General features: G+C 50.0%; 1 protein-coding gene across 1 annotated transcript in view; it reads left to right on the forward strand.

Moving 5' to 3' along the window:
• The window catches only part of AKAP10 (A-kinase anchoring protein 10), a gene marked incomplete at its 3' end in the record, with an annotated part of 50,106 nt that overhangs the window by 14,376 nt on the left and 17,984 nt on the right, over nucleotides 1-17,746 (forward strand). The window contains 5 exon segments of the mRNA NM_214138.1: nucleotides 1,479-2,033; nucleotides 11,361-11,459; nucleotides 15,374-15,458; nucleotides 16,278-16,401; nucleotides 17,496-17,632. Coding sequence (NP_999303.1) covers nucleotides 1,479-2,033; nucleotides 11,361-11,459; nucleotides 15,374-15,458; nucleotides 16,278-16,401; nucleotides 17,496-17,632 — 1,000 coding nt within the window.

Here is a 17,746-nt window from a genome sequence, read left to right on the forward strand (position 1 = left end):
ACGGGTCCTGTGTCACCTCTTGCAACTGCAGGTGAACCTACCATTGCCTCAGAATTAAGAGGGAAGTGTAAGGGCGTCGCGTGAGCCGTGCGGGGACCGGGAGTTCCTGGAGTTCACGAAGGAGATGCGGACAGGTAGACAGCCAGCAGGGGCTTCCGAAGAGACGCCGAAGGACTAAGAAAAGCCGTCTGAAAAGTCGAAGCCCTCAGTTTATTTTATGAAAACGAGCCTCTGTGTGATGCTGTGGAAGTTTAAAGTGTTTTACTTTTTTCATTATTCTTATACTTAGCTTCTGGTTATAATTGCAAGCTAAATTTACCTAAATATAAACATTTTATTGTTTTATTAAGCTTGGTTTTATTTTTCAAGATAAAATCTTGTAACTTTTTTTTTTTTTTTTTTTTTTTTTTTTTTTGATCCCAACCTGCCAAAGCTTGATGTGGGATCTCAATTACCAGGCCAGGGATTGAACCCCAGCCACAGTGGTGAAAGCACCAAGTCCTAACCACTAGGGCATGAGGAAACTCCCAAACTCTTTATTTTGTTATAAACAATGCTAAGAGAGAGTTCCCGTTGTGGCTCAGCAGTAACGAACCTGACTGGTATCCACGAGGACTCGGGTTCGATCCCTGGCCTTGCTCAGTGGGTTAAGGATCTGGCATTGCCGTGAGCTGTGGTGTACGTCACAGACACAGCTCGGATCCTGCATTGCTCTGGCTGTGGTGTAGGCCGCAGATGTAGCTCCGATTCCGCATTGTGCCAGCAGCTGCAGCTCTAATTTGACGCCTAGCCTGGGAATTCCCATGTGCCGTGAGTGCAGCCCTAAAAAGACCAAAAAAAAAAAAAAAATGCTAAGCGTTCATAATATTGGGGGGTGGGGGGCAGGCAAGGGCCATGGGGTATAGAAGTTCCCAGGCCACAGGTGGAAGCTGCTGTGCAGGAGCGACTCGAGCCACTGCAGTGACAACTCTGGATCCTTCACCTGCTATGCCACCAGAGAACTCCAACGTCTTTCTCGCCATGTCCACACATCCATGGTTTTTCCTCGGGACAAGTTCCTAGAAGCAGAGCTGCTGGAGTGAAAATCATGCAGATGGCTCAGGCCTTGCCGTCTTCGAACGCTCCCCAGAAAGGCTTTACCATTTTGTGTTCTCACCATGTGTCTTTTTGCCGTGCCCTTATTAGTGCTCGTTGTTAAAACACAAAAGCAGGACAGCTTTCAGTCGACAGGCAAACTTACATTCGTTCGCTTTTCTGAGACTTTTAATGAGGTTGAATTTTGTTTAGTATTTTCATCGGCCTTTTTTCTTTCTTTGGGACTAGCGTCATAAACGTTTTCTCCGTAAGAATGTACATGGTCGGAATTGTCCTGAAAAGAGCTAGAATTCATTGAGTGACAAAGGCCTTTTGGGCAGGCAAAGGACGTCTCGGGTGGTCGTTACCTGTTACTGAACGGCTAACCCTTTTGCTTCCTTTAGGCAGATCTTGTCTGGACTACCAGGCTCAAGAGACCAAATCCAGCCTCTCGAAGACCCTTGAGCAAGTCTTGCGCGACGCTGTCGTCCTCCCGTATTTCATTCAGTTCATGGAACTTCGGAGAATGGAGCATTTGGTTAAGTTTTGGTTAGAGGCTGAAAGTTTCCACTCGACAACGTGGTCGCGAATAAGAGCCCACAGTCTGAACACGGTGAAGCAGAGCTCGTTGGCGGAACCCGTCTCTCCAACTCAAAAGCACGAAACTGCGGCTGCTCCTGTAACCGAGTCCCTTGACCAGAGGTTGGAGGAGCCGAGCTCCGCCCAGTTGCTCCTAACTCAGTCCGAAGGAATCGACCTGACTGACAGAACTAGCAACACTCAGAATCACTTGCTGCTCTCCCCGGAATGTGACGGCGCCCGTGCTCTCCACCCGGCAGCGGCCCGGACAGGGGCGCGTCGGGCTTCCCTGGAACCCCAGGAGTCCTGCAGACTTACCGTGGCCAGTAGAAATAGTCCCTCTTCTCCCCTGAAGGAGGTGTCAGGAAAATTAATGAAAAGTAAGTACGTGATTTTTGTCTCTCTTGATCCTGTTGGGTTTTTGTTTGGTTGGTTGATTGGTTTATTTTCAGAAAATCAAATTACATGAGTTCCTACTGTGGCTCAGTGGTTAACGAACCATGAGGTTGCAGGTTCAATCCCTGGCCTCACTCAGTGGGTTAAGGATCGGGCGTTGCTCTGAGCTGTGGTGTAGGTCGCAGATGCAGCTTGGATCTGGTGTTGCAGTGGCTGTGGTGTAGGCTGGCGGCTACAGCTCCGTTTAGACCCCTAGCCTGGGAACCTCCGTGTGCCGTGGGAGCAGCCTCAAGAAAAGGCAAAAAGACCCAAAAAAAAAAAAAAAAAAAATCTAATCACGAAGTGAAAGTTGAGATGAATTTAGAGGGGTTGGAATAGTTGTCTTGTCTCCCATAGCCACTTGTAAATTGGCGAGTGTTTAGGATCAGTGTGTAAAAAAGGAACACGGGGCTGCCTCTCGTGTCTGGCTCATCCAAGAACGATGCTGGCAGAATTCGCAAACGGACAAGGGTCACCTCATTTTGCTTTTTTCCCTTCTGCAGATTTTGAAATCAAATCCTTGTCCAAACGGGCTGATTTCATCCTTGCCTCAGTCTTTGGCTTATTGCTATTTTACTGTACCTTGCAGATGAAGTCCTTTTCCTGGTGCCGGCAGGCGACGTCAGTTCTGTGCTGGTTGCTGTATGTGGATGTCATTGAATAGTCACAGCCCCTCTGTGAGCAGGCAGCCATCCCGTTTGACCCGAGAGAGAGCGAGCGAGAGAGCGAGCGAGAGAGAGAGAGAGCGAGAGAGAGAGAGAGAGCGAGAGCGAGCGAGCGAGCGAGCGTGAGCGCCAGCGGGCGGGCGAGCCGTGGCCCCCGGCCCGGGAAGCAGGGGAGCTGCTCTCTTCCGCAGCGCCTGGGGGCTGGGGTTCAGGCCCTGGCACCTGACAGCAGCACCTCTTTCTTTTTTTTCTTCTCCTCTGTTAGTCTGGAAATTACACACTCTCCGTTTTTCAGTTATTGCCTCCTAGGAATCTGATTAGAGAGCTTACAGCCCATGCTTGTCTTCTTGCGTCTTTGTTTCTCAAAGGTCTAGGCGATTTTTTTTGGTCTTTCCTTGTGTGCTTTTTTCGTTTTTCGCTCCTGAGATTTTGCGGTTTTTTGGGGCAGTTTAGGGAAACCAAGGGGAAGGTCCAGGATGTCCCGTGTAGCGTTTGCTCCCGACGTGCGTTGTGTCCACCGTGACACCCGTCTCCCCGGGGAGGGACACCGCTGCAGCCGCCGAGCCTCCCCGGGCACGCCGTGCTGGCCAGAGGCCGGGGCTCGCTGCGGGGTTCGCTCCTCGTGTGTGTGCTCTCCGGGTCTGGGCACACCTTGTATACCCGCGATGGTACCCTGGCCACCGCTGACTGTGTCCCGCCCTCCGTAGTTCTTTGCTTTTCTGAACATCCTGTAGTAGCAAACGCATAGTAGGGCGCCTTCTCGGATGGGTGGTGCCGTCTCCAGATCTATCCTGTGGTGTGTTGATTCTCTCTTAAAATGGCTGTAATCTATTGGAGCAGTCTTTTAGTGCGTTACTTTTATCTAAAACTTAGTGAATTTACATTTCTGGATTTTTTTTTCCCTTCAGATTTGCCTGGTCACTTTGGTTTCTTCTTTTATTCCTCCACCCCCTTGTGAGGCCATCGTTTATTTAAATTTATTAAACAGATACTCATTGTCTTTTAATCCCAGTATGTGTGGTTTTCGTGTATCTGATTCAGCATTTATTTGTCTCTGTAGATTCACGCTCTTGGTAGCCTGTGATTTTAGTGGGTTTTGGCTGTGAGTATTTATGTATGTTTTGGATTTTTAATCTTTGGTGATTCTTTGGGGACTCTGATTAATTGGGTTCGTCCAGAACCTGTTTGCATTTGCTTTTACCATGTATCCCAGGATGGCTTTATTACTCTCCTGGTACCACTTAAAACTAAATTTTCGTCCTGGGTTTTTCAGGCCCTAAACTCTTAAGGCCTTCCCACTGATTTTGGTCTAATCTTCTACCCTGTTGGGGCGCTGGGCGACTGCCCTTCAAAGCGTAGCCTTCAGGCCTCTTGGAGTCGGTGGTGTTCTCAGGTGCACACCTCTCTCCCTCCCCACCTGCCGCATGCTTGCGCCCATCTGATCGGTACCAGCTCCTGCGGGTCCACAGCTCCTTCTCCGTAGTCCACCACTCCGGACAGCCTTGACCCTCACAAGTGGTTTAGTTATTTGGGCTGCACCTGCATCATGTGGAGGTTCCTGGGCCAGGGATCTGACCCGCAGCACAGAAGTGGCGACGCTAGATCCTTCACCCACTGAGCCAGGAAGGAACATCACAAGTTATTTCTTATTTATTTATTTTTTTGTCTTTTGCCCTAATTTAGGGCTGCACCCACAGCATATGGAGGTTCCCAGGCTAGGGGTCTAATCGGAGCTGTAGCCGCCGGCAACGCTGGATCCTTCACCCACTGAGCAAGGCCAGGGATCGAACCCGCATCCTCATGGATACGAGTCAGGTTTGTTAACCACTGAGCCACGATGGGAACTCTGACAAGTTATTTTTTTAAATGAAAAATTTGGACCTAAAGGGATATGAGCTTATTGGAGAATTATGAATCTGATTATGGGGCAATTTCACATGCTGCTGGGGTATAAAGATGGTGTCTATAAATACAGTACACTACCTCTGTGGACGCCTCAATTCCGAATTCTAAAATAGTGGTTGGCCCAGAGAGTTCAGATGAGGGAACTGCTGGTACTTGTTTTGGCCTCTCACTATATCCCTTACTTTGCTACAAACTCCTGATATAATTTTCAAAAGCATTTTGGGGGAGTCTGGTATTAGGCGGTGTTTCTTTGCACATCTAGTAAGGTCAGTTTCTGGAAATGGAAGGTCAAAATGTGTTTCTTTAATTGTAATGCCCTTTATTGCTTTTGGAAACTGCCTGTTGTAGTGGTAGTTTATTTCAGTAAAAAAAATAGGAGTAGCAGTGGCGGCATTAAAAGACTATTGGGAGTTCCCGTCATGGCTGGCGCAGTGGTTAACGAATCCGACTAGGAACCATGAGGTTGCGGGTTCAATCCCTGCCCCTGCTCAGTGGGTTAAGGATCCGGCGTTGCTGTGAGCTGTGGTGTAGGTCACAGACGTGGCTCGGATCCTGCGTTGCTGTGGCTGTGGTGTAGGCCGGCGGCTACAGCTCCAATTCGACCCCTAGCCTGGGAATGTCCATATGCCGTGGGAGCGGCCCAAGAAATGACCAAAAAAAAAAAAAAAAGACTATTGGTTTTTGACTTCTTATTTTAAAAATTTACACGCAGGGAGTTCTGTCTTGGCTCACTGGTAACGAACCTGACTAGTATCTATGAGGATGGGTGTTCAATCCCTGGCCTCACTCAGTGGGTTAAGGATCCAGTGTTGCCATGATCTGTGGTGTAGGTTGCAGACGGGCCTCAAATTCAACCCCTAGCTTAGGAACTTCCCTGTGCTGCGGAAAATGGCCCTAAAAGGACAAAAAGCAAAAAAAAAAAAAAAAAAAATGTGCAAGAGGTAAATGTGACACTCGTGATGTACATACTTGAATTGTACCACACGCATAATTCCTGTAAGTCGTCCGTCAAATTTAATAATACAGTGACCAGCAAAAGCAAGTTCATTTGGGGAGAGCTAGAGACGTTGCAGTTTGTGAGTTGTGATGGGCCGTAGGCAGATCCAAGGAAGGGAGCTTGCTTTTGCACACGGAGAGGCAGGGGAGTTGGGGGCTGCGGCCGCCAGAGACCGTGGGAGGAAGCTGGGCCCAGAGGAGGGAGGCCTCTCCTCGGCGGGGTGCTGCTGTGTCTGGCGGGGTGCTGCTGTGTCTGGCTGGCTGGGCGGAGGAAGTTTCCTTCTTCCTGCGGGCTGGCAAGGGGACAGCGCCTTCCTGCTGAGATGCGGGCGCTGGTCTCTTCCTCTTTGGGGTTAGGGTGACGCGTGGCCGGAGGCCAGGGCTTCCCCTGCTGGCCGGTCCTCGCCCCGGCTTCGGCCGAGGCTTCCTTAGTTTCCGGGTGAAGGGTGGTGCTGTCACCTCTGCGGTCAGCCTGTGCCCCGGCTCTTCGCCGCCGCTGGTCAGTGGGCGCTCTCGCTCTCTGGCCCTTTCCGCCCTGCTGGGCGAGTGACCGACGGGGGCGCGGACTCGCGACTGGCCTCTTAGACGCCGCCTGGCGGCCTTGAAGGCCGGCCGTGTCTTCTGCAGCCCAGTCCGTTGTAGGGAAGCCGTTCGTCGACGTCCAGATGCCTTCCAGCTTGTGATTGTGAAGAAGCTTGCTCTGAACGCTTGTGTGCAGGTTTTGGTGTGAACGAAAGTTTTTATTTCTCCCAGGCAAATACCTGGCAGTGGGTTGCCGGGTTATGTTTTCACCGTGTTCCCAGTTCTGAAGAAAGCGCCAGCCTGACCGCAGAGGGCGGTGCCTCTTGGCCTTCCCCCAGCAGCACGTGAGAGTTCTCGTTGCTGCTTTTCCTTGCCGACGCTTGGTGTGGTCAGCGTTTTGTTTCTTTGCGTTTCTAAGACTCATTCTAACAGATGTGTGGTTTTACTTGGCCTTTCCCTAGTGTCTGAGACGCTCAGCGTTTTTCACGCGCGTGTTCCCCGTCTCCGTATCTGTGCTCAGTTCAGACTCTCCCCCATGTTTCATTGGATTGTTCTGTTGGTGTATTTTGAGGTTCTTCATGTGTTCTGATATTAGGCCTTTACTGGCTCTGTGACTCGCAGATGGTTTCTCCTAGTTTATAGCTTGACTTGTCGTTTCTCTTAACCGTCTTTCCCAGACCGAAAGGAGTCTGTGGATTAAGTGCCGTTTGTCCGCTTTTCCCCTGATGGATTGTGCGTTTGGAGTCGTGCGTGAGAGCTCTTTGCCCAGGCGGGGGCCTTGAAGATCCCTCCCTGTTTCCTTCTAAAAGCAGCAGGGGGAGCACCTGTCGTGGCTCAGCGGAAATGGATCTGACTCGTATCCGTGAGGACGCAGGTTCTATCCCTGGCATCGCTCAGTGGGTTAAGGAGCCAACGTTGTTACGAGCTGTGGTGTAGATTGCAGACGTGGCTTGGATCCCACGTTAATGTGGCTGTGGTGTAGGCCAAGAGCGACTGCTCTGATTCAACCCCTGGCCTGGGAACCTCCATATGCCCCGGGTGCAGCCCTAAAATAAATACGTACATACATACGTACATGTAGTATGATTGTATAGTCTGCGTTTGTGTGTGCGATCTGTTTTGATTCATACTGTGTAAGGAACTGAGGATTAGGTCCAGTTTTGCCTTTTTCCTTTTTCCTTTTGCACATGGATACCCAGTCGTTCCAGCATTACTAAAGACGGCTCTAGTCCACTGAATTGCCTTTGTGCTTGGTCTCTTTCTGGACTCTGTCCTCGTCTGTGATGTATGATGCATCTGCTCCTTCACCAGCACCACGCTGTCCTGATGACGTAGCTTTGTGGTGGCTCTTAAAACTGGATTGCATGAGTCTTTCAAGTTTGTTCTTTTTCAGAATTGTTTTTTCTATTCTAGTTTTTTTTCCCCAGCATAGATTTTAGAATAATCTTATCTGTGTCTACAAGAAACCCCGTTGGAATTTTTACTGGAACTGCATTCAGCCTATAGGTCGGTCTGGGGAGAATTCACACCTAACTGTACCGAGTCTTAAAACCCACAGATGGGGTGTGTGTCTCTGCTTTCTTGCCTGCACTGTGTAGTTTTTCAGCATGCAGGTCCTTCACCTGTCTTCTCATTTCCCAGCTTTTGGAGCTATTATGAATAGTATTTTTTTAAAAACTTCTGTTTCTAGTTTTTCACTGTGGGTATGTAGAAGTATGATTGACTTTTATATATTGACCTATTCTGTGACCTTTTTACTTGCTTCTTGCTTCTAGAAGCTTTTCTGTAGGTGGCTTGAGAGTGTTGTCTTGTTCCTGACCCTGGAGGGAAAGCCTTTAGTCTTTCACCGTAAAGGGTGAGGTTAGCGGTGGGGTTTTGTAAGTGCCCTGTATCGGAGCCATGGAGGTCCTTTGTCTTCGTAGTTTACTGGGAGTTGTTGCTTGGCTCATGCCTGGTGTTGAGGTTCGTCAGGTGTTTTTTCTGTGTCGTTCGATAGAAGCCTGTGGCTTTCCTCTTTTGTCTGTTAATGTGATAGATTATGTTGACTTTTTTTTTTGTCTTTTTTGCCATTTCTTGGGCTGCTCCTGTGGCATATGGAGGTTCCCAGGCTAGGGGTCTAATCGGAGCTGTGGCCGCCAGCCTACGCCAGAGCCACAGCAACGCAGGATCCGAGCCGCGTCTGCAACCTACGCCACAGCTCACGGCAACGCCAGATCATTAACCCACTGAGCAAGGGCAGGGACCCAACCCGCAACCTTATGGTTCCTAGTTGGATTCGTTAACCACTGCGCCACGACGGGAACTCCTGTTGACTTTTTTTAATAGCGAATAAGCTTGTATTCCCAGGGTGAGTTTCATCTGGTTGTGGTGGATTAGCCTTTTTATATATTGCTGGATTGGATTGTCTAATATTTTGTTGGGCATTTTTACATCTATATTTATGGTTGATATTGGTATAATTCTGGCCCGCTAAGATGATTTCATGGAAAACAGCTAACAGTATTTGTTGCCCCGTAGTGAAATGTAAGTTTTCAAGTGAAACGTAGAGTTTGCAAGACTTAATGTTCCCCCCACGTGCTCTGACAGCTTAAAGAGTGTTCTGAAGTCCGTGGTGACACTGGTGTGCTTTCTTTTTTTACACCATGTGATGCAGTGTGTCAGCGTTTGTCAGATCTTCATAAGTCAGTGAATCAGTATTTTCTAAAATATTTGAAAAACATGGTGTTAGAAAATCATTTACAAATAAAAGACTGTTTAAACACGGGCTGTAGACTTGTAGGTTGTGATGTCACGGAATACAGCAAGTTCATCACTGTGGTTTCAGATTCTACCTTCTAATTAATCTTTAAGAAACTAACATTTTTCAAATTTTGGTGTAGTGTCAAAGAAGAACACATCCACAATTATCTCAAAAAAACTATTAAGGAGTTCCCATCGTGGCTCAGTGGCTAACGAATCCAAATAGGAACCATGAGGTTGCGGGTTCGATCCCTGGCCTCGCTCAGTGGGTTAAGGATCCAGCATTGCCATGAGCTGTGGTGTAGGTCGCAGGTGCAGCTCAGATCCCGAGTGGCTGTGGCTGTTGCTGTGGCCAGCAGCTGTAGGTCCGATTAGACCTCTAGCCTGAGAAGCTCTGTACGCCGTGGGTACAGCCCTAGAAAAGACAAAAAAGACAAAAAATAAATTAAAAAAGAAACCATTTCCTAAATTCTCAACACTCTGACACCACATGGGCAGGTTTCCCGCGCCAAGCAGTTCCCTGGTTCTCTGTGGACACGGCCTGGGTATCCTGTAGCTGAATTCATTCTGACCCCACCCGGAGGTGGTGCAAACCCTGCAGGTTAAGGGTGCAGCCCCAGCTCGGATGCCAGTCACCTGTACTCCTGGCCAACCAGCTAGAAACCAGGGCTGCCCACTACCCCTTCCTCTTTGAATAATTTGCAGTAATGGTTCAGAGTACTCAGGGAGGGAAACACCTATGTTTATTGGTTTGTTTTATTTTATGTTATGTTATTTATTTATTTACTTTGCTTTTTAGGGCCACACCTGTGGCATATGGAGGTTCCCAGGCTAGGGGTTCAATCAGGGCTACGGCCACCGGCCTCCACCACAGCCACAGCAACACAGGATCCGAGCCGCGTCTGTGACCTACACCACAGCTCACAGCAACACTGGATTCTTAAACCCACTGAGTGAGGCCAGGGATGGAACCCGAAACCTCATGGTTCCTCGTCGGATTCACTTCCCCTGTGCCACAAAGGGAACTCCTATTAGTATATTTTATTTATTTATTTTTATTTTTTGTCTATTTGCTATTTCTTGGGCCGCTCCCGCGGCATATGGAGGTTCCCAGGCTAGGGGTCGAATCAGAGCTGTAGCTGCCGGCCTACACCAGAGCCACAGCAACGCGGGATCCGAGCCGTGTCTGCAACCTACACCACAGCTCACAGCAACGCCCGATCGTTAACCCACTGAGCAAGGGCAGGGACCGAACCCGCAACCTCATGGTTCCTAGTCGGATTCGTTAACCACTGCGCCATGACGGGAACTCCCTCCTATTGGTATATTTTAAAGGCTCTTACAGAGACTAGAAATGAACAGCCAGATAAAGAGGCACATAGGGCAGGGTCCTGGAGGGTCCCGGCACGGGAGCTTGTGCTGCACACGGATGCCCCACCAGCCCAGGAGCTCTCTGGACCACTTCGCGTAGGGGCTTTGTGGTTCCATGGCGAGGGCGGGCGTGACTAAATAACAGAGAGGCTCCTCTGTGCCGGGAACCGGGACGAAGGCTGCGTACACACCGCGTCTCTTCCCGAGTCCCGAGAGCACGACACATGTCACCCAGAACAGAAAGGGCCCGACGTTGAAGGCCAGAGCAGCTTTGAGAATCTGACAGTTTGCGCTCAGGACAAATAGAGTTGCAAGAATTCTCACTAATTTTTTTCAGCTTAGAGGACAGTTATTTTCCATAAAAAATGATGTTTATGGTTAACTTCTAACACATTTAATGGTGTTAATTTAAACCGAAGTAATGATTTTCTCTCATTTTAATTCATAATACCTTAATACCTATAGATAAAACTCACATAAACAAAAGCTGTTTGCGAGTTCTCCTGTGTTCAGCGGGTTAAGGATCCAGCATTGTCCCTGCAGCAGCTTGACTCTCTGCTGTGGCGCGGGTTCGGTCCCTGGCCCAGAAACTTCCATATGCCACGGCTGCGGCTTCTCAATAATTGTTAAGATTTCAAAGTCCCGTGACTAGAAAGTTTGAGGTTCCTTGTTTTAACCTTCCAGGGTCACCGAAGGCTGAGTGAATGTGTTCGGGAATGTGCGCTTGGATAGAGCACTTTAAATGTAGGCGTCTAAGCAGTCCTTGAACTCCTGCTTTGGGGAGGAGGGTGTGGGCGAGGGAGTGTCTTTAGGGTGTGAGAGCTCGGGGGAGGAGCAGGGCAGTCCTCTGTTCCACAACCAGGTCCTGCAGAAGCAACCTTGCCTGTCCCAAGTGTGTTATGCGGATGTACTTACTCGTAATGCAGTGTGTGTGTGTGTGTGTGTGTGTGTGTGTGTGTGCGCGTGCGTGTGCTTGGGTGCACGGCACACAAGCCCCTGCTCTCCCTGGGTGTGATCCGCTCCTGGTGCACGTTGATTTCTGAGTTTCGAAGTTGTCCCCTTCTTCCCTTGCAGGCATAGAACAAGATGCAGTGAACACCTTTACCAAATACATATCTCCGGATGCTGCTAAACCAATACCCATCACAGAAGCCATGAGAAACGACATCATAGGTAAGCAGCGCTGGACGCTCTCGCCCCCAGACATGCCCGTTCACGGACACTGAGGGCGAGAACTTGTCGGGAACACGAGAGGCAGCGCACCCTCCCTGGTCTGTTCTCAGGGCACCTCATCATGCTGGACTGTAGCGCCCTTTGAAAGGTCCCCTCGGGGTTCCCGTCGTGGCGCAGTGGTTAGCGAATCCGAGGAGGAAGCCTGAGGTTGCGGGTGGGATCCCTGACCTCGCTCAGTGGGTTGAGGATCCGGCGTTGCCGAGAGCAGTGCTGTGGGTCGCAGAGGCGGCTGGGATCCCGCGTTGCAGTGGCTGTGGGGTAGGCTGGTGGCTACGGCTCCAATTAGACCCCTAGCCTGGGAGCCTCCGTGTGCTGCGGGAGCGGCCCCAGAAATGGCAGAAAGACAAAAAATAAATAAATAAATAAATAAAAGTTCCCCTCTTGTCTGTTGGACCCACATTATTAGGTTTTGACTTGAATGATGACAGCAGGAGTGGTAGCACAGGTACTGAGTCTTTATGCGTCCCAGACCGTGTTCTGAGCACTTCCCACTGATAAGCTCGGTCAGCTTTCTCAGGAACCTTGCAGCATAAATAGAGTCATTACCCTATAAATGAGGAGGTCAGTGATTTGCCCAAGGTAACAGCTCAGTCGGAGTCGGGACTGGAAGCCCGACCCCCGACCCCCGAGTGTGAACGGCGGCCATGCTCCTTGGCCGTGTTTTCCAGCCTGCGGCTCGGGGCCAGTGTCCTCCCAAGGAAAGACTGGAGGAGAACAATCAAAGTGCTTCACAGGCGTAAGGGCAAACGGACACCGTTTCAGAAAGTCGTTTGTGTCACACACACCTGTGTTTAGAGTCACATAAACATGTCAAAGTAAAAAGAAAAAGGTGTGAAAGCTTTTACTTTCTTGTATCAGAAAGACCTCTGGTGCACCTGTCATCGCAGATAAAAGTGGTTCCTTTGTTCATTGAGCAGATACTTCGTATATTCCCATCAAGTCCTAGGACTAAGTTTTGAATTTTTATTGCTTAATTTAATGAAGTATTTTTGAATTGTGAAATAGGGCCTGTTGTTCTACCCGTAGTGGATTCTTCTCATCGTGGGGCTCCTTCGGTCTTAACTTGTTATTGGGGACAGTAGGGCCCCCCCATCCAGGCTCAGCTGTGCTTCTTAAAGTGGCCACCATGCCTCAGTGCGCACCTGTTGGCCATTTCAGGCCATCGGGTGTGGCTTCCATTGTTTTCCTTGTCTTTTCCCACAGGGATGCCTGTGACACACGGGTCTTGTGACTCTTGGTGGCTTGTCCCCATCTGCTTGAAATTTGGGTTTTTCAGCGGTTCTGTTGGGAACGTTGTCATGGGAGTTCCTCCGTTTCCACGTGAGGGTTTGTTGTGACCACATTCTAGACTTTCCCAAACCGACTGTTCCTAATGGGACAGCTGTCAGCTCTCCTAATAGATTAGAATTTGGCTGTTTGAGGAATCGGTTGGCCAGTAATTCCTTGTGGTTTTTGTACCAGTTGATAACTGAACTGTCAGGCAGATGAGAAAAGGAGAGAATTTTGAGTCAAAACATCCTAAAATGAAGGGTCGCTGTGATGCTCATCTTCCCGTCCTTAAACTTCACCAGTGATGTGACGTGTTCTCCCGTAAAGGGAGAAGCCGGAAGGAGCCGGGGGCAACATTCAGGGATCGAGGGATCTGAGCGCTCTCACCCCAGCGTCTGTGCGGAGCATGCGAAAATGCTCACTACCTGTGTGTCTTTAGACCAGTCGCTCTCCTCTTGGGACCTCGTTCTTTTGACTCCTCCCCTAATTATTGGTCTCCTCTTTCAGTTATGCCGTTTTAATGTAGCTGTCCTTCAAGTAGGTTACAGTTCGAAGAAGCCTCCACTTCAGCTTTTACTGTGTTGCCCACGTGCCTGGCTCTGCTGTAGATGTTGCCTCCGTCTTCTTCCAGTCCTCCAAGTGGCAGAACTTTTAAAATACTTGAGGGGTACAGCTGGCACAATTTGCCGATGATGCGGAAGTGAGTGGTGTGAGCGGGCAAAGGGCATCAAGCGTGACTGCCTTCTTTCAAAACCTGACGACTCGCGGGTGCAGAGTTGCCCCTCGTAGGGGAGGGAGCGTGGGCGTGATGGGCGAGCCGAGCGGGCAGTCGGACGCTGCAGTCGCCCCCTGTGAGAGACGGCCAGCTGGAGGGGTGTGTTGGAAGCGCTCAGCAGGTGGATGGGTTTAGAGCCGCGAGACTGAGCGTCCCGGGGAGGCCTGGCCGGGGATGGAGAGCCAGTGGGGGGCCTGGAGAGCCGGCCCCGGACGCAGGCCCTCCTGTGTCAGCTGTGCGTCAGGAGAGCAGCTTTGTCTGGGAGGCGGGATGGTCACAGGTGGTAGGTCACAGGTGGTTGGAGACAGGACCGGGAACGGGGTGGAGCTGGCGGCCGGGTGGGCCTGTTCACTACGGTGGACCGTGAGGGCGAAACCTTAGCTGGAGGTGTCTTAGGAGCAAATAGGAGGAGTGGAGAAGCTCTTCTGAGGCATTTTGCTCAGAGGTGAGCTGGAAGGGGTGTGAGTCTAGGGACGGTGGTTTGGGGTGTTGTGTTTAAGGTGATGTGTCGTAAGCACGGAAGGTGGTTGACAGAGACAGGCACGGATACCGTGCGACACACAAACGGTTCACAGCTGGTGAGAGTGAGGCAGTTTCTAGAAAGGAAGAGTTGATGCTGGCGAGGCCGGCAACCCCTTGTTGTAGGAGGAGGTCCAGAGGAGGCGGAAGAAGGTGGGCTTGTGCTCAAAAGAGGGGTTGCCCCCGTGGGGCCGCAGGCGAGTGTGAGCTCCTAGCGCCAGGGCCTCGTAGATGCGGTGGGAGGGGACGGAGTGTGCTTTCTGGTGGCTTCTTCTGTTCTCCTAGGGAGGCAGGAAGCGAAGAGGCCAGGTGCTGATAGGGAGAGCGGGTGCGCAGTGTGTCGGCCAGGGGAGTGAGCGTAAACGCACCGGGAAGTGACGGCTCGGCCGGGAGGGTCACTGGGGTGCCACCCAGGTCACGAGCCTGAAGCCGACCCAGCCGCCCTGTTTACAGCCAGCTAGGAAGCAGCTTATTGATGAGTTACCCTTTCTTGAGGCAGTTCCCACTTTTAGCCCAATTTGTGTTTTAAATTTTCTACCAAATAACATTTTGATAAACTTTTCTTTCAGATAACTTTTTTTTCACAAATCCATAACTCCGTAGGTTACAGCCCTAGAGATAGAATTGCTGATTGAAAGGGTACGTTCCTTCTTAAAGCTTATTCTGGAAACTGCCAGCTTGCCCTCCAGAAAAAGATACACTAGTTTATATGCCCACTAGCGGGTGTCAGTTTTCCCATGCCCTTGTTTAAGCACCTGGATTGCTAAAGCAGTTTTGTGCCACTTATTAGAAAAAGGTGGTGTGCCTCCTTGTTCTCATCCATAATTATATCTATTTGGTTGCCAGTGAGCACAGGTATCTTAGGAGCCGTTTTATGTTTGTTCTTTAGTCCGTTGTCTTTTCATGTCCTTGCTCACTTTTTTCTTTCAAGGCTTTCCTGTTAATTTGTAAGCGTCCTTGACATAGGAGTGAAAATACTCTGTCATTTGTGTAGAGGAAACTGTCATATATGTTCCCCCCCCCCCAGTTTGCCTTTTTATTCTCTTTGGGGGGTTTTAATGGACAGAAGTTAATTTTTATTGTTGACTCTTTTGATTTCTGCTTTTGTGTAGATTCTTAGAAGGACTTGATTCCTACTTGAGGATCAGCCATGCACCCGTACTGTCTCGTAATTGCCTCTAAGACCTTCTGATTTATAATTTATATGCCTTATGGTGATTTCCTAGTTTGGTTTGCAGATGTGTGCAGTTTGGATTTAGAAAAAAATTCATTATTTACCGTTTCTTTACAGCGAAGATTTGTGGAGAAGACGGGCAGGTGGATCCCAACTGCTTCGTTTTGGCGCAGTCGATAGTCTTCAGTGCCATGGAGCAGGAGTAAGTCCCTTCACACGTTCCCGTCGTGCATTCGCGGGGATTCGGGCTCAGTCCTAGGAGTAGACGTGGCTCAGCTAAAACCAAGCTGTGTCTTTGAGGACTTAAGTACCTGGGATGTTGATAGTATCTCATAGGCACGCTGAGTCTATCTCGGTTAGTGGTTTCCTTTAAGTACAAATTATATGACTTCCCTTAGACATAAAACAAATTGTCCTTTTTGATCTTAATCGTTCCTAAGTTAAAAGGACGTGTTTTTAATTCCCAAGTCGCTTGGGGGCGATCGTGGCTCTGGTGCGATCCAGTAGGTGGGGTGCCTGTTCCCGCAGCGCATGTCCTGAGACGGCCAGCCTAACCTGGTGGCGCGTGCTTGGCGCTGTTGTGGCGGATGCTGTACTACTAAATCCACAGAGGTCTGCTGAAACGGCCTCCAACGTTTTTTTAGGCTCACGATTGCTGCATGCCCTCAGAAAAATCTACAAATTCATTCCTTCATTGGACATTGCCGAAACGGGTGCTGTGCACAGTTCGATGTAGTAGCTGCTCTGAGGGACAGTACAGCCTAAGAAGAGCCATAGGGCATGTTCTTTGGTTCCTGGACCGTGAGGTGGCCTGTGTCCAGTGCCAGGAGGGCTCCAGAGCCAGGAAGAGGCGGACGGGCTCCGCGCAGGGAGAGGCGGCAGGACCCGCACCTGGGAAGGGAGCCCCTGCGGACCTGGGCCTCCGGGACGCAGCAGGCACAGGATGGAAAGAGTGTGTCCCTCCCAGTCGAGCTCTTTCCTCGGTCCGTCCCTCAAATTGTACCTTTTTGTCCACGTGCAGGCACTTTAGTGAGTTTCTACGAAGTCACCATTTCTGTAAATACCAGATTGAAGTGCTGACCAGTGGAACTGTTTACCTGGCTGACATTCTCTTCTGTGAGTCAGCCCTCTTTTATTTCTCTGAGGTAAAGTCCGATTTCCTTTCCCCTCTGTCAGAGCATCCCGGCCTCACCTGGGAATGCCGGGGCCCACTTGCAGACAATAGCGTGAGAGGGACCCGTCGTTTCCAGACAGACCAGTTGGGTTTAAGTCCTGTCGTTAGTGGTTTAGGCTGTATCAGATGGCCAGAGGATTTGCATGGCGTGGGAGACGAAGGTACACGAAAAGTCAGTGTGAGGTAACTAATCGTGAGAAAAAAAATGCAGGGAGGCTTCTGCCTCGAAGAGGAGGCAGATGTTAGGTATTCCGAGCTGTTCTAAAAGCACAGAATTGGATCATTTATTCTAGCGCCTAAACGTGTGCAGAGCAGACTTGAGAAGCCAGGAGGAAGGGCAGAAAATGTTTGCCTGCATCCTCGGGTTCCTTCAGCCTCTCGATAGGACTGCCCGGTGACGCACCTGCAGCCAGCAGTGCGCGTGGTACTGTCTCAGAGCCTAGGGTGTAGTGGAACGGTATTTGTGAGGCTTCAGCAGGTGAAATTCTCCTGTTGCAAAACAGGTGACTATTAAAAAGAGGGTGTTTCCAGCCTTGCGCAGCCGTAACTCAGACTCACACTTGCGTCCTGCCTCTTCACACAGTACACCCCTCACTCAGTTGATTTGTTTCCTCACCCGCCTCTTTGCCACGAGTTTAAGGCCGCGTTTGTCCAGGTTGATGTGGCCACATGGACCGGGTGAAGTGACCAGATGTAAGGGATTCGGTCTGGGTGGTTTGCTCTCTGTTTGTTGGCCAGCAGGGAACCACTAATCCCTCTTAAATTTTTACTCCAGTTCACTAAAGTTTGCATTCAGCTGTGTGGTGCTTGTTTTGTTACTAGTTTTTATTTGCTTCCCCCCCCCGCAAAAAGAATGTTTTTAAACTTTTCAATCTCAAATGTATGTTGCTTCCAGGCATTAACTGAACAAGTGGATCTGTTTGGTCGGGGGAGGGGGGGCTTGTTCCACGGGTCTTTTTCTTTATGTTCTGTATCTCAATAGGTGGGGCTTATGTGGAGATTAGACACGGTGAGGAGGTCTCTGCTCAGCGTCTTATTTTGCTCTTTTATATTCTTCCTTCCCAGTACATGGAGAAAGAGGACGCGGTGAATATCTTACAGTTCTGGCTGGCAGCAGATAACTTCCAGTCTCAGCTTGCGGCCAAGAAGGGCCAGTACGATGGACAGGAGGCCCAGAACGATGCCATGATTTTGTACGACAAGTGAGTCTGCATGGATGGATTCAGCGAGCATGTGTGCGGAGGGTTTGGCGTGTGTGCTTCGGAGGTAAAGAGAAATAGGCTCCGTCTCTGCCGACAGGGAGCCCAGAGGCGCCG

This window comes from Sus scrofa, chromosome 12 (assembly GCF_000003025.6).
Source record: "Sus scrofa isolate TJ Tabasco breed Duroc chromosome 12, Sscrofa11.1, whole genome shotgun sequence".
Classification (NCBI taxonomy): domain Eukaryota; kingdom Metazoa; phylum Chordata; class Mammalia; order Artiodactyla; family Suidae; genus Sus; species Sus scrofa.